The 20,982-nt window shown below is 42.2% G+C and overlaps 2 protein-coding genes across 7 annotated transcripts; one reads left to right on the top strand and one right to left on the bottom strand.

Annotated features, from left to right (window-relative positions):
* Positions 1-791: 791 nt before the first annotated feature.
* MFAP3 (microfibril associated protein 3) lies at positions 792-10,720 on the bottom strand. Of its 4 annotated transcripts, none has more exons than XM_085518754.1 (3): positions 10,516-10,720; positions 6,203-6,663; positions 792-4,871 (listed from the first exon to the last, which is right to left on the bottom strand). In XM_085518754.1, exons 2-3 carry the CDS (start codon positions 6,480-6,482, stop codon positions 4,126-4,128), a joined length of 1,026 nt encoding a protein of 341 aa, XP_085374880.1. In that variant the 5' UTR covers positions 6,483-6,663; positions 10,516-10,720; the 3' UTR covers positions 792-4,125. The 4 variants fall into 4 exon arrangements, with proteins under 4 accessions (XP_085374880.1, XP_015731270.1, XP_085374882.1 ...); XM_015875784.3 differs by having other exon boundaries at positions 10,673-10,720; XM_085518756.1 differs by lacking the exon at positions 10,516-10,720 and adding an exon at positions 8,313-8,422.
* Positions 10,594-20,454, top strand: FAM114A2 (family with sequence similarity 114 member A2). 3 transcript variants are annotated; one of them, XM_015875782.2, is made up of 15 exons: positions 10,594-10,730; positions 11,309-11,454; positions 11,594-11,796; positions 11,981-12,077; positions 12,531-12,626; positions 12,864-12,976; positions 13,853-13,987; positions 14,145-14,303; positions 14,875-14,998; positions 16,001-16,080; positions 16,750-16,878; positions 17,093-17,232; positions 18,007-18,079; positions 18,644-18,697; positions 19,437-20,454. In XM_015875782.2, exons 3-15 carry the CDS (start codon positions 11,596-11,598, stop codon positions 19,536-19,538), a joined length of 1,503 nt encoding a protein of 500 aa, XP_015731268.2. In that variant the 5' UTR covers positions 10,594-10,730; positions 11,309-11,454; positions 11,594-11,595; the 3' UTR covers positions 19,539-20,454. The 3 variants fall into 3 exon arrangements, with proteins under 3 accessions (XP_015731268.2, XP_015731266.2, XP_015731265.2); XM_015875780.2 differs by having other exon boundaries at positions 10,651-10,786; XM_015875779.2 differs by lacking the exon at positions 10,594-10,730 and adding an exon at positions 10,784-10,841.
* The last annotated feature ends 528 nt before the right edge of the window (positions 20,455-20,982 follow it).

The raw sequence follows: 20,982 nt of genomic DNA, 5'->3' as shown, positions 1-20,982 counted from the left end.
TAGGAAAATCTCCAAGATTCGGCTTTAATTCTATTATCTTCCTTGAGCAGAGAGAGGCAGCCAGAGACTACTCTTTAAAAATCGAGTGGGCAAAGTCTGCTCCCCCCCTCCAATAGCTCCAAAGGCTTTTACTATGGAAGGTGTCTCAGGAAGCTGTGCTTTGGATGAGGAGGTTGGATTGCAGTTTTTGAACTGTATCAGGGGCACTTTCACTCTGTGCTGCAGGCTGGCACCCAGAGCTACAGGAGAAGCCCATACAGAAGACATTCATCCTCACACAACGTCAGGCACTCACATGGGAAATGGGGTTTCCTGATGTGACTGGTGGTAGAAAGCTCCTCACTTAAGGCCTTGGGACCATCCTCTGGCACAGCTGAATGCTCTGAATTGTTGCAATGCAATAGGAACCCCAGCCTGGTCAATGAAATGAGGAGGAGAACAACAGCAGATTTGGTCACTTGAAAGCTTTCAATACTCCACATCTGCACCAAGTTGCCATTTCTAAGACAAGCTCTTTACAATCACCTTTTTACCCTGAAGAAGTGAAACTGAGGGATGCACGGGCCTTGCTGAAGGGTCTGTAAGCCTTTGTATGTGCAGCTGGCAACCACACTGGCTGGACTCTGGGACACAGATAACGTCAATCCCAAAGACATCAGAACAGAACTGTCTATCAGATGGCAGAGTGTACTGGCACTCCGATATCAGAGTGGCTACCAGCATTCAACCTCCCATCACCTGCTGTTCACCTCCCCTCACTGACAAAAACATAAAGCCAAAGAGAACGAAGCTTTTGTTTTTCATTTATTTTGCAAATCTACCAATTCATTTTATGAAAGTATGAAATCCTACGCGGTTACATCAAACAGTGACATTACAATCCATGTTGTACAAATAACTACTACAAAGTTATTTTCAGGAACTCTCGTGTTAATGCGTAGATCTTATGTTACTTTAAATAAAAAGGAGTTATAAAGAAGAGATAAAATAGCCTTGAGATTGTCAAAGGATTCAGTTTAAACCAAGGAAACCACTGTAGAGTCTCCCTGACCTATGAAAAGTTAGAAACGCTGTCACTTCTACAATCTTTCACTGTTAATTTTCAGTTAGTCACATCAAACAGACCTACGTGCACAGATACTACAGCTACTCAATGTAAGAAGAGTTCACAAGTTGTTTGAAATCAGTGTCAGGTTTCCTTCCCTGGAAACCACATTGACTGCATAACACCACCATCCTCCTTGCTTTCAGATGCACAAAAACCCCTGTAATATTGTTTGTAAAATACGCTGAGGCTCCTAATCTACTCTAATTGAATTCAGTGGAGGTAGGATCAGTTCCTACATTTAATAACTGCCACTGATTTACTGAAATCCTTGCAATACAGCTCCCTTCCCAGGGATGGAATTAATTTGGGCAACAAAATGCTGTAATAATTCAGGGAAATACCTGGCTTTACCATCCAGCAACTGACACGGCAATTGCATTTCTGAGGACCTGGATGCAGGATTCCTTCCTCTCCACCAGAAATGGGGATGCCATTTAAAAGTACAAGGAAATGGCGCTCAGTGAGAACTTGGAGCTATGGAAATAAAGAATAACAATCAAAGGGCAGATTGAGTTAATCCAGCAACTCCTCTCCTGACGCCCATCTGATGCACCTCTAGGATCATCCTGCTGCCTGCAAGCTGCTGCTTCTGATGAGACATCAGTCAATCACAACTGCATAACTGCTTCCAGGGAAGCAATTAAACGGAGCTTCGATTTCATAGCTGCATCTCTACATTGTATAGAGGGGAAGGGGGAAATGTCAAAGATGCTACTGCCACAAGGAATGCGACAGCTTCACAGAAGCAAGGAGAGCTGTACTGTGAAGACATTCAGAAGCAGGTACAATGCCAAGGGCCTGTGGCTCAACAGATTAAAAGAGATTACCCCCTCCTGCGGCCATCAGCTTCCAGATAGGTCATCCAAAGTGGTACAGACCCCCAGATCTGTGCTCAGGCAATGAATCTGCAGAGCTCACTGTAGGACAGAAGTGAAGCCAGCAGCATCTTGGCAGGGTTTCTAGAACCAGGCCTGTATCCGCAGGAGTGTTTAACACTGATCACCAAAACCCTTTTTTTTTTGAAGACAGGTTACACAAAACTACACAAATTTTTCACCTGGACATAAAGTGCCACCAAGCCATGGAAATGAACAAGAAGCTACTGCAGAGGGCAACATCTATTGTATCTATAGCAAGTTTTCTTCCCCCAAAGCAGATGTTTGCTAGAGTCTTGGCAACGGTACCAAGTTGGTCAGAGCAGTACTGCAACATAGGCTAGCAGTGTTTATTCTTCCTCCAAAACACAGCTCTTACCCAATATACCAAAGCCAAGTAGGCTGCATTTACAGGTGGCTGACAGCAGAACTTTCCCCAGGAGGTATTTGAAAATAGTAATAGATGCTTCACTTTCCCATCATTTGATATGATGCGATAAATGTAATTTGCTCAGACCCTTTGTCAGGAGGATGCACTACAACAGAAGGCTCCACCCTATTATTACCACTGTGCCTGCTTACTCATGTAAATGTAGGCTCAGATCCTCTTAAGAATCCTGAACAGCCTTCCAAAATCACTTGTTCAACTGACATTTTTGTAATAATAAGGAAAAGAAAAAAGAGTTGTGGGAAATTAAATGGTGCTCCTGTTGCCAAGTTGTTTAAATTATATGGCAGAATGGTTCCAGTAGTTGTAAAAAATTAATTTGTGGAGTTTTTACAACCCTTACATCTACTAAATCTCTATAGGATATATAATGCTATTTAAGTGATACAACTTATAAATGCTAGGGAGAAAAAAAAAAAAATCAGCACCAATGTGTGAAAGAAGATACTCAATTCTTGTCTGCCTGTGGCTTCCATGAGGCTGCAGCTCCACAGCTAAGGAAGATCAGTGTGGGAGATCCTTGGTGTAGCACATACATGTGTAGGTATGGATGTCAGCTGCCTTTCCTCTTCAGCAGCTGGGAGAAGGCAACGCTCTCCAACCACTCTGCTCTGAACAAGAGCTGGCAAGCAGCTCAGCCAGCCCCTCTGCTAAGTCCTCTCTCCCACCACTTTCTGAAAGCACCAGCCCAAGTAAAGTCAGTGGCGTTGCTTTTTCCCCTCTATTTGTACAGAGTTCAGAAACAACTGCCTGAGATACCTTTAACTATAGACACATTTCCATTTAAGTTATGCCACTAAACAATTACTGTCATTCTTTTCTCACAACAATGTCAAATGCAACATGAAACTTTGGGTTCTCTATAGCGAGTAAAATCAGCAGTCAAAAGAAAGACAGTGCCAGTGGTACCGCCTACTGCTCCACTCTGTAATACAGACAGAAGCAGGGTAAGGCGCGTTGGCAATCAGCACCAAGTTTAAGTGACAAGGTTTGTAGCAATTTGCTTTCCACATACTCGAGTACACACCAGTTTTCTGCTGATGCACAGAAAGCAGAGATTCCCTGGTTGTTCTCTAAGCTGCTACAGCACTTAGTTTAATTCAGCAGTAGATCTCGGTGCAATTATTTTTCTAAGTACAGTACATTTTGATAGCAACACAGAAGCACACTACACAAAACAGATTCATTCAAGCTCACCGTGGTTCTGATGGGCTACACGCAGCGTGAGGCAATTCAAAAGAAGCACACAACTCAATTCATTGGGATAACAACATTGGCTTTAAGGAATTCTGCTTCCACTTTGTGAAGGAGGAGGCTCACAAAGGAAAAGATCTTATTGCAACTTGTTTTGCTCAGCTTGGCTACTTCTAATACGGATCAGAAGCATCAGAGGGTAGCAACGAGCTGATGATAAAGAATTCCTGTTCTGTAAATACTCGAAGTAAAACAAGCTGCTTCAAAAAGAAAATCCACTGAACAATAATTCAAACAGCCTTCTCTTACGGACTTGAAACTGTTAGATCAACACAGAGAAACACTGACAGGAAATACAGACATCAGTAGTAGTTCTGGCACCTTGCAATCTGGAAAAAAAACAACTCTTGTGCACAGGGGATGAGGCAGCTTGTTTGCACATCCCTTCCTCACATTATCCCAGAGTCACCCGTGCTCCTGTACGACAGATGTGGCTGGGTTCAGCAGGTGCCTTCCTCAGAAGGAGCAAACTGGCAGCTGTCGTGAGAAACGGTGTCAATGCTCTGCGCTTCTGCCTGTGGGTGGATGGACACCTGAACAGCTATTTCTTGGCCTTGCTCGTTCACAGACCCATCGTCAGAATCCCCAGCTGGTGAATCACTGCGCTTGATCTCCGGGTTGATGGGGTATATTGCAGCTGGAGCACCACAGGCTTGGGTTTGTTTTTCTGCCTCACCGACTTCATCAGGATCATCAACTCGCACGGCCTCAAAGATCTCTTCCATGAATGCCCTGCAATTAAGGATCAGTGGCGGAAGGGGAATGCTTCTGGCAAGCTCTTCAATGTACCGAGCAAACTCCATGGTCTTAAACTGAGTGACTTTGGCCAGCTCTAGCGTTTTGGCAGATGTAATGATGGGGATACGCTTGGCTATCTCAAAAGCCTTCTGAAGTTTCTCAGCCCCTTCCGTCCTGAAGAACTCATTGATAGCCTTCTCTGTTTTGCGGAGGTGACTGCTCATCATGCACAGACGAGTTATGTTTAAAATGAGGGTGATAGCAAAGGCAACGAGGCACACAATCATGTAGTAAATACTCATGTCTCCTGAGGTGAAGGTGACTCTCAGGGTGACGGTGGAATACACTGTGTTGTTACCACTAATAGCTGCACACGTGTATCGTCCCCGGTCAGCAAAGTTGACCTTTGTGATGTTAAGGAAATTATCAGCAATCCTCCACCGTCCACCTGGAGGTTCAGAAGAAATAAAGTGAGCAAATGAAACACAAACAAGAAGGTGAACTAGAGGCATGCTGCTTGTTCCACAAGCATTACAGTAAGCACTCTGTTTCTAGCATAACACAGTAGGACAAGAATTAAATTTGCCTTTTTATGCTTGCGACACAGAAAGCCCTAACTCAGTTAGCCATCCTACTGCTTAATGATAAATCACTCTGTGCACTTGCTACTCCGGTTCTTCTGTTTTCTTTCATCTGTATTTTCTGGAGTGCTTTTGCATCACTGGTTCTATCTGACAGGGAACCTAATTCTTAAACAGAACTTCTCACCCACTGTAACTCACTATGTGGAAAGACTGTCCTGTATTGAATCTAATATTCCATATGTTCTGAGTCAAAAGTCAGGTGACCCATGAAAAAGATGGCAGTCTGTAAATGGCTCAGCTGGCAAAAGGACCCAGAATTTTCTTCAGACGCAGCTTTCTGCTGAGCATGCAGTGCTGATACACAAAACTTATGTAAAAAGAAATCAATAAAAGAAGCTTTATGCAGTATTTCCTACGGGTTTATAACTTGGGGGAAAAACTGTTTTCATAACTCACTCTTCTAATTAGCCTACTCTGAACTAATTTCCAGATGGCACCATAACTACAAAGAGGTTACTGAACACTTAAAGCAGTACGATGGCCTCTGAGAAGATCCTATCAATTAGCTCAACGACCTTCATTAATACTAATAGAGGATACCACAGGGATCTCTAATAGACTTTGTTTTTTTAAACACCAAAAATTGGAGGGACAGAACTACAAGAGTCAGTAGGAAACTATTCCTCTCTCTGTATGAAAGGGTTACATAGCATGCATTTCAGCCTTGCCATTTACAAGCTGTGTTGGTTTCCACAATCTCACTAGTGCGTAAACCAGAAAATAAATGTAATCAGTTACCTCATGCTTTATAAAATCCTGTAAAAAAATTAAAGCAAGGCTTGGTGGCTTGAAAAGGTCATAATTTTGGAGAGTTGTATTTAATTCATGCGTTTGAAAAGATATAATATGAACCAGAGCGATAATAATATCAGCTACAATCTGGTAGGATGTGCACTCAGATCTTCTGTACTGCGTGTTGTGATGTTTCTTGAATGAAATGGCAGAAGGGCACTGTACCAGGATATACCAGGGTATAAAGCCTGATCCACCACATGCCAGACCTTTGTCTTGTTCTCTCCTATTTCCCAACTGTAAAAATGGGAGGATAGGAAGAGGAAACTATGAAGTCCCAGAGGCTTTCATGTACTTTATAAAAGCAGAATGCCCAAGGGTATAAAACAGCAGAAAAGCTCACCTTCATCTTTCTGTTGAAGCAGGCGTCCTTTGGAGTTATACCAAAGAATATATTCATATTGGCTGATGTTCACTTTACATTCAATTAAAATACTGGTCCCCTCTTTGGCTATGATGTCATGATGTGCTGGGGAACTTGCTAAAGCTTGAGGCACTGGATGAAGTGATGTATTGAAAGACTCAGAAGCAAGCGTCCCATTAGAAGCTACATTTTCCAGTGTAAATCCAATCGAGAGATCAGCACTAACAGTCAAAATTAACAGGCAATAGCTGAGCTTCATGGAAAGTTAGAAAAAAATGCTTTTTCATTTAATTTGGAGAAATGAGGTCATAAGATATTAAACTGTCTGTATAGATCTGAGATAGAGAGGAGGTTCTTAATTTGTTCAGTGGCAGAAAACGTCTTGGATCCACACGCGCTTTCAAGACCATAAAAATTGTGAGCGGAAACTGGAAATCCAACTGAAAAAGAACACAGTGAAGTTTATGAATGGCAGCACGTTTATGGTGTATTCAAATTTCATCCCCAGCAACAAATTTCCAGTAGCACAATATAAACTGTCAGCCAAGAGATTCCAAATCAGAGCTTTGCTCAGAACACAGTAATGAAATGAGGATAAGAAGGCATTAGCACAACCTTCAGACCTCTACATGTTCATCCTCCCATCCCAATAAATAATATCAGGAACAACAGTCATTAAGAGAAATCTGGCTTTAAAAAAAGAACAAACTGTACAGACTACTCAAACTCTACCTTCAGGGTCAGAAAGTGGATTCAGCATTTGTTAACAGCAAAAAGTGCTTTCTTAATAGAGAAAACCAAGAAAGAGGAAATAATTTCTGCCTTCCTCCGCACTGACATCAAAGTCCCTTCACGCCCTGTTTTTTCAATGCTGGTTTTTCTTTTAGCATCGAGGAATAAAAGCACTCACACATCTGATTTTTAGCACTTGTACATCTACTTACTTGATTTTAAGGTAAAATCAATGTTAGGTGTCTAAATACCAGATAATACGCTCCTCGTTTCTTGCGCAGGGAAAATTATTGTGGCAGTTACCTACAAAGGGAGGAAGTCCCATTCTGAATAACAGGATGCTGATGTCTAAACACACTTCCCTTTTTTTGGCAACCTCTTTTGCTGTCTCTGCATTCTGGCTTTTGCTGTCATTGTTGCACAGTAAACTCCCACTGAAAATCTTTTGCTTTATGCTGCTACATCTCAGCAGTCACACCTTGCTTATTATCTTTGCCACACCAAATCCTGCCCCGTATTTCACAGCTGTTGGAAACATTATTTTCTCTAGGGACTGAACTCTTGCTACAGATTTATGTGTGCACAAGATACCTGAAGACATCAGGATGGAGAATTTAACTTGAGGTTCTCTACACACAAGGATTTTCTTTTCTAAAAGCCAGAACAGAACCAACCTGTGACCAAATGGGATTGCACCATTAATACAAATCTGTGATCAGTTTTCCTGGAAGCCTGATTCAAGAAGAAATTCTAATCCAATACACATTCCCTGAGGTTACAATTCCATCCAGACCGCTCCAGTGCTGTAGGAAACTATTCACAAAGTATAGAAGCCACAGGCTAAAATGCTGTCTTAGAAAACATCTGACTTCACCCCACTGACTGTGTGACTTCAAATTCATCATCTTCTCTTCTAGCAATAACAAACGCAAGCAGAGTTGAATTTCATAAATATCACAATACAAAGGAATACGTTTTCTTAATAAATAATGCAGACAGTTCTTGTCCTTCCAGAATCACTAGCTGACTCTGCCTAAGGCAGACAGAATTCACATCACTTACGAAAAATCATTTGCTATAAATATGTATGGCTGATTTGTACTAATTGTGTTTCCAGCAGAGACAAATTAAGCATATTCAGGAATGGGAAAATCTGCTGAATAGGAATTCGCCAGACTTGGAATCCTTTCAGTTAAAGATAACTTGTTGAAGGTCAAACCAGACTCTGGACCTGACATCTGATGAGAAATGTGTATCTGACCCATTTTTGTTGCAGCTTTTGCCAAATCATTTTCACAGAGGAGGCAAAGGAGACAGCTGCGTCCAACTCTCCTTCAAGCTTGACTGACCAACTCACCCACTGAATCCTGCGAGGGAAACGAGAAACCAGGCCCTCTACTTGTTCCTCCGTAAACAGCAATCCCTTCACCTGCCCTCCTTTTCTCCTTTCCTTTCTCTGCCGCTCCTCTTGCCTGTTCATTTAATATGAGACCAGCACTGAGATCCATTGTACCACTGTGCTGAAGAAGATTCTTTCCCACAGCTAAACAGTTAAGAAAAAGAATAGCAAGATTTCTTTCATGCACATTTGCCACCAGATAGGCTTTGGAAGAAGCATTACTGACTTTATTGCTGCATCCAAAGAATGGCATCCCAGCCACAGGTCTGAAAACACATCACTAAGACTGCTGCTGACCCAGCACCACCCTTTTGTTTGAAGGAGGGGTTTTAACTTTTCTCTTTTTTTCAGATCTCTGTGTTTTCAAAGAGTTTCAGAACCCTCAGAAGGCTGCCCACAACAGACTGCCTTATTTGGGTAACATTGTACAGGTTCCTTATGTGCAGGCAGTGGGCTGTGAGTGCTCTGTGGATGGCTGACATCTGACCTGACTTAGCAAGACTTGCTGCAGCTCTGGGTGATGACAGTGATGAAGTGAACTCAAACCCTGTCCCTCATTATTGAATCAAACATGGTACAGCTTCCAATACTATAATCTCCCAACTAATAATGTTTTAGATTTATTAGAGAACAATTCCGGCACCTCCTGTACTCAGCCTGTGTTATTTTTGCCATTTTAAATTATTAAATTTAAATTATTAGATTTCCAAGTGTCTGCGACGTTCCTTCCAAAATGACATTAGAAACCTCAGTCAATTATTTAACAGAAGAAATACTGAGCAACATTTTCCCTCATAAGAATAAGATAATTATCTTCAGTAATTGCATATGCTCTCTGCTATGTCTGCACTGAGCTTGCATAATGTATAAAACATTGGTGATGGGTCATTGAATTTTACTATTAAACTCCTCGAGGTCTGATTTATTCTAAATTGTTTGTCACATTTCACTTTTGGAAAAGCCATTATTGTTAAGCAGACAACGATCTCTCATTGCTGAATGCTGGGAAAAAAAAAGAAAATGATTTGCGAAATCCGTATTCTTCAGCCATCACACTCATGCAAAACAGCTGCTGGAGCTGATAAAGGATCCAAAAAGGATAAAGCTTGAGCAGTGCCAACGTTACAATGCTTCAAGACAGCATTAAACCTAAGCAAGATGAAATGCGCACAATAGAAACTGGCTACTTTACAATGAAACCTGGAGCTGAGCTCAACATATTGAACCTTTAGGAGATTGGAAGTTGTAACAACAAATAGCAGCGAGAGGATAAAAATCCATGATGCGTACGCTTATATGAGTCATCTTTGGCACTGATCCTGAATAAATGTTTGCGTTTAACTTAAAGCACTCTAAGTAGCCCCACTGAGGTCAGTGGAAACGCTGAGAGTACTTAACATTACACACATTAATAAAGCACTGCAAGGTTGGGGCCCGAGAGGTTGCAAGTGATACCGCTTTGAGCTCAGCGATCGTAACATCATCTCACACACGGAGAAACGCAAAGCAACACACTGAGATACACCTCACAGTCTGCTCCATCCTCCCACCATCCCTGGCAAACACTGTGGGAATGTATTTTGGCTTTATGGCGGTTTCCAAGCAAGTTAACTGATGACAGCGCGCACTGAATGGCACCTACTGATAACTTCTGCAGCTTGGGCTGAAGTGCAGACCTGTGTGACATGGTGTAGGGAGCCTGCTTTGGCAGGGGGTTGGACTCAATGATCTCTAGAGGTCCCTTCCAACCCCTACAATTCTGTGATTCTGTGTGGATGTCTTATGTGGCCTGGACTGAACTTCAGACCTGGAGAAGCATGTGACACAGAGCTGAAGGTGTGGACTCTGTGTGAGTGGGGCAAAGCAGGATCATAGAATGGTTTGAGTTGGGAGAGGCCTTTAAAGGCATTCTGGTCTGAGTCCACTGCAAAGCACAGAGACACCTGCAGCTCAATCAGGTGTGATGGAGCAAAGCCATCAGCTCCAAGGAAAAACAACGGGCAAAGGCAAAGGAAACATGGGGGTGTGAGGCCCATGAATGAAGTCAGACCATAAGACCACGCGGAGATGACGTCAGACGAAATGACGTCAGAAGTTGATGACGTCAGATGTGAATGACGTCATGCGGGGGTGACGTCACGCTACAGGCCGCACTCCTCACCGCTACGCCGAGCTGAGGCGCTGGTCCCGATCCGTCCCGGCAGCAGCTGCCTCCCCGTTGTGTTCTGAGGTCTCTAAGGGAAACCTGACGTCACCGCGGCGCTGGGAGGTTCGGCCCGACCCGAATGGACCCGAACGGAGCCGATCTGAGCCCTCACCTCACACACCACCACCAGCCATTAAACCCGGATGTGCTTCCCCCTCTCGCTCTTCCGGGTGCGTCGCACTTCCGCTATCATCCAGCTGGTGCCTCTCTGCAACTCCTCTCTATGGTCAGTCCGCCCGGTTGGGGGTGCGCGGAGCTGGCGGCCCGGCTCGGCCCGGCTGGTGAGGAGGGGGGTTCTATGGGCCGCCTTAGTGCAGCTTTAACAGCGCCCTATGGGGCTGGGAGTGCTGCTGAGGGACTTTGGGGTGCCCCTTTGGGGCTGGGGGGGCTCCTTGGGCAGCGGGGAGGCCGCTGGGTTTGGGGGAGCACAGGGATCCCGTGGGGACATCCACCCCTACTGGGTATAGAGACCGAGTCCTCCCGTCCGGGGTGGCACAGCCCGTGTTCTGTTTGAGCACCCCGAAATAACTCAGCCCTAAGTATATATAAGTATATATAAGTATATATATCTATATGTATAAAAGCAAACCAGCTGCTTGTCTCCCTCCCTGCCCGCTTCCTAACAGCTGTCCCCCCATTGGTATCCAACCCCTTCTGGTCCCATGCGATTGCATTATGTTAGTGGGGTGTTTATTTGTTTGTATTAAATGTATTTAATCGCCTGCTGTGTGTTTTGTTTGCTTTTCAGAGCTGGCAGCGTTTCTTGCAGTCAGGGTGTTGCTGAGATAGGGCTGCTTGCTCCTGTGGGACTTTAAACTTCCAGGTGTGACATTTCTCCTGGTCAGACTGAACTTGATGTACAGGCTCCCTTAAAAACATAATCTGTTTGTGCAGGTACGTGTGGCAACAAAGTGGGATTTCTGCTAGAGTTGCGCTTAATTATTGAAAGCACAGGCGTGCTGCTTTTGAACTAATGTCACAGCATGAAAGCGAGAGGTTATTTTATCTGCTTTGCTTTCTGTGGGTGCTGTAGTCATGTCTGAAGAAGACAACGGTGTAAATCTGAAAGAGGAAACCTCCTCGTGTGAAGATGAGAACGAGCAGAAGGTGGAAGAACTTGGCAGCGCTGAGAGCAATGAAGAGAGACAGCCTGTGCCTATGACTCGGAAAAGACCTGAACCCAAAACCCCAAGTCAGTCTGTTGGCCCAGAAAAGCCCACAACTGAAACTTCCAAGGTGTGTGTCTGTGCTCAGTCTGAATAACGTGACTTGGAGTTTCATGCCTTGTGCGTGGAAGGGTTCTGAAACTTCACCTTGCTGTTCATTCCAAAAGAAGCAGCACTATGAGAGTTACCCAGCAGAGTCTGAGTCTGTTCTTCTTGTTACCTGAATTGCTCTTTTCTGTTTTTCTTCATTTAAGGTTTCAGAACCTCCTGCATCTCAGTCAGGATGGGGATACTGGGGAAGCTGGGGGAAATCCCTTCTGTCAACTGCATCTGCTACTGTAGCTACTGTTGGTAAGTCTCATTCTGGTATTTGATAAATATTTTAACCATACCTCACATTTCAGGGGCTTGTGAGCTCTTTTTTTCTTGAGAATGAGGTTTCTGTGGTAGAAGCAAGTACTGGAAAATGCCAAGATAACTATTCAAGTAGTGAGAAAGCACATACCAAAAAGTACAGTGAGATTAAGGAGATGAACTCAACCAGAGCTACCAAATTTTTGAGGTGTTTGAATAATTTGATGTTTTAAAACTTTGCAGCTTGATTTAAAACCTGAATGAAATCATAATTAATTACACTGGAAAGTAAACAGACTGAATAGTGGTATGTTTTAGTGTGGGTTAAACTGTTTTGGACAGGAATAAGCCAGAAATAGTAGAAAAAGATGTACATATCTGATGCTGTTTCTGTTCTGATGAGGAATAAAATATACCACGTGGATGAAGTACTGCTGCTGTCTTCTCTAGGTCAAGGTATTTCAAATGTCATAGAAAAAGCAGAAACAACCCTTGGGATCCCCAGCCCTAGTGAAATCTCTTCAGAGACCAGAGATGCTACAAGAGGTCAGTTTTGTTAGCGTAAGAACAACACTGAAACAAATGTCAATATAATCAGTCCCCAAATGATAGCACGTTACTTCTCTCTCTCATACTGGTGTAGATACCAAAACCTAAAACCAACAATCCCAGTTCTATCCCTGCTTCTTGCTGACACATCGCGTGTGTTATTTTTGTGCACTCAGAAGCTGGAAAGATCTTTCTGTGGGAGTGAGGAGGCTAATTTTCTACCTTCTAATGCAGGAGGTGAGAATCCCAGTGCTAACAGCACAGATGCAGCTGGTGATGGCGGTTCCTTTCCTATTGCTGGAGCTTTTGGAGTTCTATCAACCATCTCTACTGCTGTTCAGAGCACAGTGAGTGAGTTGGGAAAGCAGGAGAATATGCATTTGAGACTTGCCCGAAGCATCATATCAGGAAACTTTTAATTTTGGCTTTTGTGTGATAATTAGTAAGGGAATATGTCAACCTTCAATTGGTGTCTCATGCCACTGGTGTGCAGGTTGTCTTTAGTTTTGTTAGTTGTGTTTAAAGTGTTGATATATAAAATGGATGCCCAGTGGTGAACCGTGTAATGCATGCATTCCCATGCATGTCACCTCTGTACTGTTATCTATGCTCCCTTCCTTTAGGGCATTCAGTCAAATGGAGTCAGACTCATTCCTGGAATATTTTCAGAGAACTGTTGAGAGTTGAACTCATTCTCCTCTTCAGAAACTTATGAAACCAGCCCAAATTGCTTGGAAATCAGCTTGCTCCTGTGACCGTGAGAAATAGACTTCAAAGAGTCCAGTACCTGTAGAAACAGTGCCTTTGTGATCTGCTGTCTTGTCAATTCTCCCATGAATCTGAAATAGCTGCAGATGTTTAAGCCTTAAAAGCAGAAGCAAGCTTTCCAAGAGTTTAGCAATTGAAGCCTGCATGTGTAGCATTTTCTGATTGGAGTGTCAGAAACTAAATATTTCAGTGTGCTGAGAACCAGCTCCTTCACAGAATAATAATATTTCCTGTCAGATTCATGGAGCTGTTTGAGTGTTGTATTAAACTGTTGACTGATGGTGTATCATGGCACTTTTCTTGTCCTTACTCTATTTTTGATGAATAGGGTTGAATTCTGGGATGACAAGGATCGATTTGGCTTGTCTAGCATAGCATGGCCTCAGTCTCATTTCTTCAGCTCTATGGTCTTGTGTGACTTTTATGCACTGACAATATTCAAATGTGTTTCGTAGGGAAAAACTGTTATTACCGGAGGTCTGGATGCCTTGGAATTCATTGGGAAAAAGACAATGGATGTGATAGCTGAGGGAGACCCTGGATTCAAAAAAACAAAGGGCCTAATGAACAGAACCTCTACGTTATCTCAGGTACAGCTGTTCCATATCAGCTTGTTGGTTTCTCATTGTTTTTTCTTTTGTGATCCTGTCATTAAGCAGCCGTTTCTTACTGTTGAACCTAAAGCTTTCTCTTACCCAATTCTGTATCTTCTGGTATTGACCTGAGTCCTCTGCATTTCTTTTCCAGGTCTTACGAGAGGCAAAGGAGAAAGAAGAGCAGCAGACAGCTACTGAGGTTACCATGACTACAGAGAAGAAAGCCCATTATGGGTTACTGTTTGATGAGTTTCAGGGTCTTTCACATCTGGAGGCCTTAGAGATGCTTTCTAGAGAGTGTGAATCAAAGGTAATGGCCATGAGCAATTTTCCTTCTATTTTTGAGTTCAGCTGAGCAGGAAAAAAAAAAAGATCTGAGATGTATGTACATACATGCAAAATCAAGTGCTCAAAACTTGTTAGAAAATGATTGATTGTACAACTTCACTTTGACTCCTGCATTATAATCTGGTTTTCTTGGGATGCATTTTGTCCTGTCCTCAGCTCCTAGAGTCATCCTCTTTGGCTAACCAACCTCAGTTCTTGCATTTCTGCAACACCTTACCAAGTGGGTGCTTGTTTACTGGAGGAGATTAGTGCTGGAGGCACAGCCCTTCTCCTTGCCCTGAAACAGGGCAGCAAATGCATTCAGAAGTCATTCAGATTTTTATAAAGGAATCATTTTAACAATTCCTTATGAATCTACTGTTACTTAACTTGTCTTTCCTTTTCAACCTTCATGTAGAAAAACACTACTTTCTCATTAGTAGTGGTCCGTAATGTATTTACATGCAATGTAAATGAGTACTTCGTCTTCCATCTTGTTTCTTTTTCTTTCTGGACTTAATAACTCTTCATTTGGCTGTTCTGCCCCTAACTAGGTGAAATTGGGTCTAAATGCCCTCTCTGGAGAAGAGTTGGATGCAGTGAAAGAGGAAATGGAGCAACTCAATGAAGCATTTTCTTTAGCTGAATTCGTTGAAGAAGAAGAGGAAGAAAAGAAAGGTAAAAACCCTGGGTTCTGGAAGGAGAAGCTGGTTCTAATTGAAATTCTCGATGCAGAACCAACTAGTCATGAGAGCGCTGGCAATGGATGTGGTGCCACAGTTATTTTTTCTCTAGATGCTTAATTCTAAAACCACCTGTGGCAAGGAGCATGACTGGTAGCAATGCCCTTTGTCATTGGAAGGTTTCTGTGTATTAATTCTGTAGCAGAAATCATTCAATTCCTGACAGAGCAGGATTAGATTAACTTGACTTCTGGTCTGTTCTTAAAACTGACCTTGAGCCAATATTCATAATGCAAGGAGACACTGAGTTTCTCTGTTCATGAAGGAAAGACTTTGAATAGGTTGTCTAACCTAGGGGAGAGCAAATGTTCTTATTTTTTAAGTGAGAGTTAGCCAGGGGACCAAGAGACTTACAGGTGTCTCCATACAGAGAAGCCATCTGATTCTTGAAGATTATGCAGGTATAAATGTAAATTTCTTGCATTTCTTTTACCTGAATGGTTCATCAGGGAGGGCTCACACCTGCACTTGCTAACATTTAGCATTTAATGTATCTCTTATATTTCTGTGATGGATCTCACAGCCTCTCTCCCACTGTTAACATCTGCCCTGCTGTATATAACTGGAGAACTGTAGGCTTTAAGCAATATTTCAGACTCTCCAAGGTAAAGCACAACTTAGTGCATTGTAAAATGCTGTGTTTATTTGATGTGTTATAGATTGCCTGCTTGTAAAAATTGAATTACCTTAGCTAAAGAACCAGGACTGAGAGAGCAAAAGCTAATCTTCTGGCACTGGTGTCTCCATCTTTTCATAACTTACATTATAAATTATATTTAAAAGACCAGATGTGATGCATCCTTGTCTGAATTGATGATTCAAGAAGAAATGTAGGAAACAGCTGACAGACTTGTGCAGAACTAGTTGTGCATTAAAGTCCTGCTTGTTTCCTGTATCTGTCCTTTCTGGGGATTCTTTAGCCTTCTCTTTCCTTTAGGAGATGAGGAGTTCGCCAAGGAAATAACAGAGCTGTTTTCAGAATTGCGTATCTCCACAAAGCCAAATAAGCTGATCATGGTGAGTTGTTTCTCTTTCTCTAAAAGCTGGAGAGATTTCTTGTAACACCTGCTTCTCAGTCCTGCTTTGCTTGTGAAAGGGCATGAAGACAAGCTGTGTTTTAGACCCTCTGGCAATTGGAATTAAAAGAAATGGGCCTTTTTATTTTATGGGGCAAAATCATGTTCTGTAGTATTTGTGGCTCAGAATCAATGGGCATCAGCAGGTCTTTGCCCAATCATTGGGCAGTAGTATCTGGTGGTAAAGAAAATTTAGCAGTAAGCTATCAGCCACTGCAATGAAACCAACCTACTATTGTGAGTTGCAGCCCTGCTCTTGACACAAATCAGTTGGTTTTACTATGTTCAGAAGCTGGTATGAAGAAGATAGGCCCTCCTTGCCATTGTTTCACTACCTTTCAGTTCCACCAAGTGGCAGCAGCATTCTGCAGACATGCTTTTGAAGCTCCTATGTTAATCATGGCCCTGCTGGTAAATCCCAGCACCTGGTGTTAGAGTAATGATTGTCTTCTACTACATGCATGCAGTTAACCTTCTACAGAGTCAAGAAGGCGCTAGGATAGTTTACTGTGGTTGTTTGATGTAGCTGTTTCCTTCCCTTAGGGAGACTGAGCATTCTGTGTTTTGTGGTGTGTGATGGGGCTTCATTTTAGTCATTACCTTCATACAGGTGAGGACATCTGCTCATGATTGGATAGCACAGTTCAACAGCAGTCTTCCTAAAGAAGAAAAAGAGAGCGAAGAAAATCAGGAAGTAGAACCTGGAGGTGGTGACCATGATGTTAAAAAATCAGTAGAGGTAACTGACCAATGGAATAAGACTTTATCTGACCACATAGTGTTTCTGGCTACTGAGTTACAGTTGTGATTATTGGAACTTACGGGTTTCTATTTCTGCACAGATTTGGGGATGTGAGAAGGCAGATAGTACATTGTATTATTTATTTGCTTTAAATAACAAAGGCTGCTCGTTCTCGTATGACGTGGGAGTTTGTTTGTTTTAACTCTTACAGGATATTCATGCGTTTGCCATAAGAAGTCTGGCTGAACTGACAGCATACTCCATTGAAACGTTCCACAAAACTGCAGCTTTGTTTCTGCATGGTCAAAAACAGGAGGTGACTGCCACAGACAGAGCCAAGTCCCTTTCACAGTAAGTTTATCTCTTCATAAATGTCTGGCATGTAATAAACTATGATTAAATTGCTTAATGCTTCTTTGCAATTCCAAGGGATACTGAGCTCTTGAATTCTGTGTGGGTGTTTGCTGCTGGGCGATAGGGATGCCACCCATAGTGTAATTCAACTGTCTATCTAGTTTGAAGACAAGTTATTGATAAGAAAGAGGGAACCCTGCTTAGAAACTGTTACAGCCAAGAGGAATGTTTTCCCCAACAACTTCTGCTAGTTAATAGATGGAAATTTAAAATGTGACAAAAAAACAACTGTATAAAAGTGACTTGTAGTCACGCCTTTGATAGTCATGTGGTTTGTTAGGTATGTGATATTATAAAATTACTGCACTAATTAATAGCCTGACCATACAAGTAATGCATGGGGGATTTTTCTTTGCAGCAACATCTAGTTGGTAAGGCTATGAACATTATAAGATTGCACAGTACTTTCTACTTCAGAAAATTGTACTTGTCGGTAATAAAGGCAAATTAGTACTGTTCCTTTTTGAGTAGAAGTGGCTATTCTCTGAAATCTCTCTCACATCTTTGATTTTGATTACTTATTTTTCCACTTTTCCCCTGTTTCTTTGGGGAACTTCTGGGTCTTCATATAAAATGCTGTGTACCAGTTTTGGTTTAATTTAACTTTATGTACGTGGGGAAAAAAGGTATTTGTGTTTTACATGAATGCTAAAAGAGAATTGTTCCTTGTAGACTGTATTTACTACATAGTTTTCCACTGTTCTTCCACAGAGTAACAATTGTGCTGTGTAAGGAACTGTCATCTTTCTCCAAAGAGTTTACTACGTGCTTAACGATTGCAGGGGTAAGGATTGCATTATAGTTCTTAGAGATGAGATGTATTACTTGATTAAAGCCCAGCACTGGAATCCTCACCATAAAGCACTTGTTGTGCTTCCTCATTTATGTATGCAGGTTTTTGCTTTGTAGTCTGGTCTCCTAGATGACTTTTTTTGTAGACTGTGGCAGCTGAATGTATGCTGAGCTTTTGAATGCCACCAAAGTTATTCAGCCTGGCACAGACTGGCGGTGGGGGTTGGTGCTGGCAATACTGATGAGACAGAAGGAAATAAGGTTTGTGATCCTGTTGTAGATATTACAAAACATTCATGTTATTGAAGATGGTATCCTTACCTCTCAACGTTCTGACTGCCTGCAGTTTGTTTGAAGAGGGTCTGCACTGAATGTGTGTGGATTACCTTGTTCTTATTTGCATGCTGCAGGGCAGATCATCTCCACCTTGTGCCTTAGCTTTTATATTGTCAAGGGAGCAATGGTGACTGTAACCTTATAGAGGGTTTAGCTTTATTTCGCTTGAAGTAATATGATAAAATTTTCAATCGAGATAATATATGTCTGGTCTCTGCAGGTCAAAGAGAAGGCAGATGTGCTTAATCCCTTAATCACGGGAGTGTTTTTGGAGGTCAGTTATGCTGAAGTTAAAACTTTAAGCTAATACTCAGAAAATAGATACACTGTTTTTTCCACCTCACTGTCCTTTTGCACGCAAAGTTGTGTAACCTGCAGTCTTAAGATTCTCCTTAACTGTCTGATAACTCACAGATTTTAATAAATGCCTGTAGATCTTCACAGGACATGAAGAGTGAAGAGTGAGCTTAGCTGGGGTGGTCCCAGCTGACAGTTATCATGGGTCAGAAGCTGCAGAGTAGTTTGTTCAGATATCTGGATTTCTAGCACTTTTGTGGAATGCTTGAATTCAAATCTTAGACAAGCTCATAAATCAGCATGGAGGAGTCCCAGCATTTCCCAGCACTGTCCTTCAGTGCTTCTGAACTTCAGAGGTGGGATGGGAAGCGGATGTTTGTTGGTGTATTCTTCCTTCCTGACACAGTGTGCTTATGTTTCTCTTAGGAAGAAATGCCTTTTATCTCTTACACAAAGCATTATCCTACTTTGGATCACACTTTATCTTGTATAGCAGCTTTTAGGCCAGTTGCTTTTTTGTTGAGTAACATAATGCCCCTCAAAAACTTATATTAAATTGGTTTCTAGAAAGAAGCTGTAAAGACCCAATAAGCAATAGGGTTTTGTTTCTTACGTACATTAATCAATGCTGTTTGAAATGAGTATAAGGCTAGTGAAGCTGACTGGTAGCATAATTATTCATATGTCTTTTTTTCTTTTTTTAATCATTTTCATAGGCTTCAAACAGCGCTTCTTACATCCAAGATGCCTTCCAGCTCTTGCTGCCTGTACTGCAGCTCTCTCTTATTGAGGCTAGAATGGAACTATCACAGCAATAAAAACCCATCTAATTAAGAACTTCTTGACCTTCTCTCTTCCTATTTTCCATGCTGGAGAATGACGTAATGGCTGATATTAAAAGGGAAAAAGATGAACTGATCACTGCTACTGCAAGAGCAATGATGAAGTGCAGTCTGACAATGACAGCTCTTACAGCTCATTGAGGGATGTGATTAGCATAGTCCAGGCTGGTGGATGATGTGACAGACTTCAAGTGCAGACTGCTTCCCTGTTTCCATAGGCTTGGAGTGAATTGAAGTCTCTCTGCTGTTATGTGTTAACAAGCTCTTTGGAGAAGCCCTCTAGACTGTGGAGATAATGCTGGAGAAAAGAGTAGCAGCTGGCAGTTTAAGAGCTAGCTGAAGTTATAGTTGGTTTTTAAGTCAGAGACACATAACTGGGCTTCTGAATGCTCAGCATTGGAGCTGAAGTGGACGCTGGATAGAAGATACAAGAGAAGGCAAAGATTTTTGATTATCACCCCTGATTATTTTTCAAGACTGGAAAGAATAGAAGAGTGAGCCATTGTTGCAGAAGAGAAGCCCCATCTTCCTGAAGGTGTCTGCTAATGACTCAGGGATGTGGGACTGGGACTCACTAGGGTGCTGTTATTCGTTCTCTTGCAGAATGCTCGCCTCAGCACAAACTGAAAAAATGCTGATCTGGCCCTAGGAATGTGGGTACTTTACTTTATAGCAATAAATGAGAACCGGCTAAAAGGGATTGATTCTTGTTTGAGCAATCTAATGAGAGAACTGAGCCGCAGGATGCGCCCTTTTTAATGCAATTTGATGTGTCAGCCACAGACTGTTCTGACTCGGAAACTGTTTTTTTTCCCAATTTATGTGTAAAAAAAATACTACAATGTAATGCTCCTTCTTGGAAGATATATTAAAGCAGGGGAAGAGGAAGCAATTTGTTTCTGTTAGCAGGAGTCCTAATTTGTCTCAGAAGCTGCTCCACGTATCGTATCTGTTCCTTTGTGCTATGAAAGTTCCATGCTTTGTTCCTTCTTACAATTTCTATCTTTTGAGCTTTCCCATTGGGAGGGAGCAGCCTTCGTTGGAATCACAAGAGCAGAAATGCACAGCTTAAATGGAACTTAAAGAAGTCCAGAATAACAAACCAGAGGTGACTGAGTGTCACACCTGCCTCTGTATTTGCTCATTGCTAAGAGTGATGCTCAGATCTTATTTTTAAAATCCTCTGGGTTTTAGCAGGCCTTGCAGATTTCTGCAGTACTGAAGGCTTAGTGTTTCTCTGCTCTATTGTGCAACAGAGAGATGTTCTTTGTGTTAATATACCTCTCTGCTAATGCTACTCTGATTTTATGAGCATGGAAAAGCCCTTGCCTTAGTCCTGGCTAGGCTGATCAAATCTCTGAGCGTTTTATTTTGCTTTTTAAAGAATGCTAGACTTGAAAGGAGTGTGGTTGGAGGAAAA

The sequence above is a fragment of the Coturnix japonica genome, chromosome 18, assembly GCF_054131305.1.
Source record: "Coturnix japonica strain WE chromosome 18, WE-NBRP24, whole genome shotgun sequence".
In the NCBI taxonomy this organism is placed as follows: domain Eukaryota; kingdom Metazoa; phylum Chordata; class Aves; order Galliformes; family Phasianidae; genus Coturnix; species Coturnix japonica.
This window is presented reverse-complemented; position numbering and strand designations above follow the sequence as displayed.

Bases quoted from the DNA above. Each gene is read 5' to 3' on its own strand.
- MFAP3 (XM_085518754.1), bottom strand. From the start codon at position 6,482: ATGAAGCTCAGCTATTGCCTGTTAATTTTGACTGTTAGTGCTGATCTC. The intron at 4,872-6,202 runs GTGAGCTTTTCT...CTGAACCTCCAG, and splicing joins GCTTCAACAGAAAGATGAAG to GTGGACGGTGGAGGATTGCT.
- FAM114A2 (XM_015875782.2), top strand. From the start codon at position 11,596: ATGTCTGAAGAAGACAACGGTGTAAATCTGAAAGAGGAAACCTCCTCG. The intron at 12,977-13,852 runs GTGAGTGAGTTG...TGTGTTTCGTAG, and splicing joins CTACTGCTGTTCAGAGCACA to GGAAAAACTGTTATTACCGG. The intron at 16,879-17,092 runs GTAACTGACCAA...TAACTCTTACAG, and splicing joins ATGTTAAAAAATCAGTAGAG to GATATTCATGCGTTTGCCAT.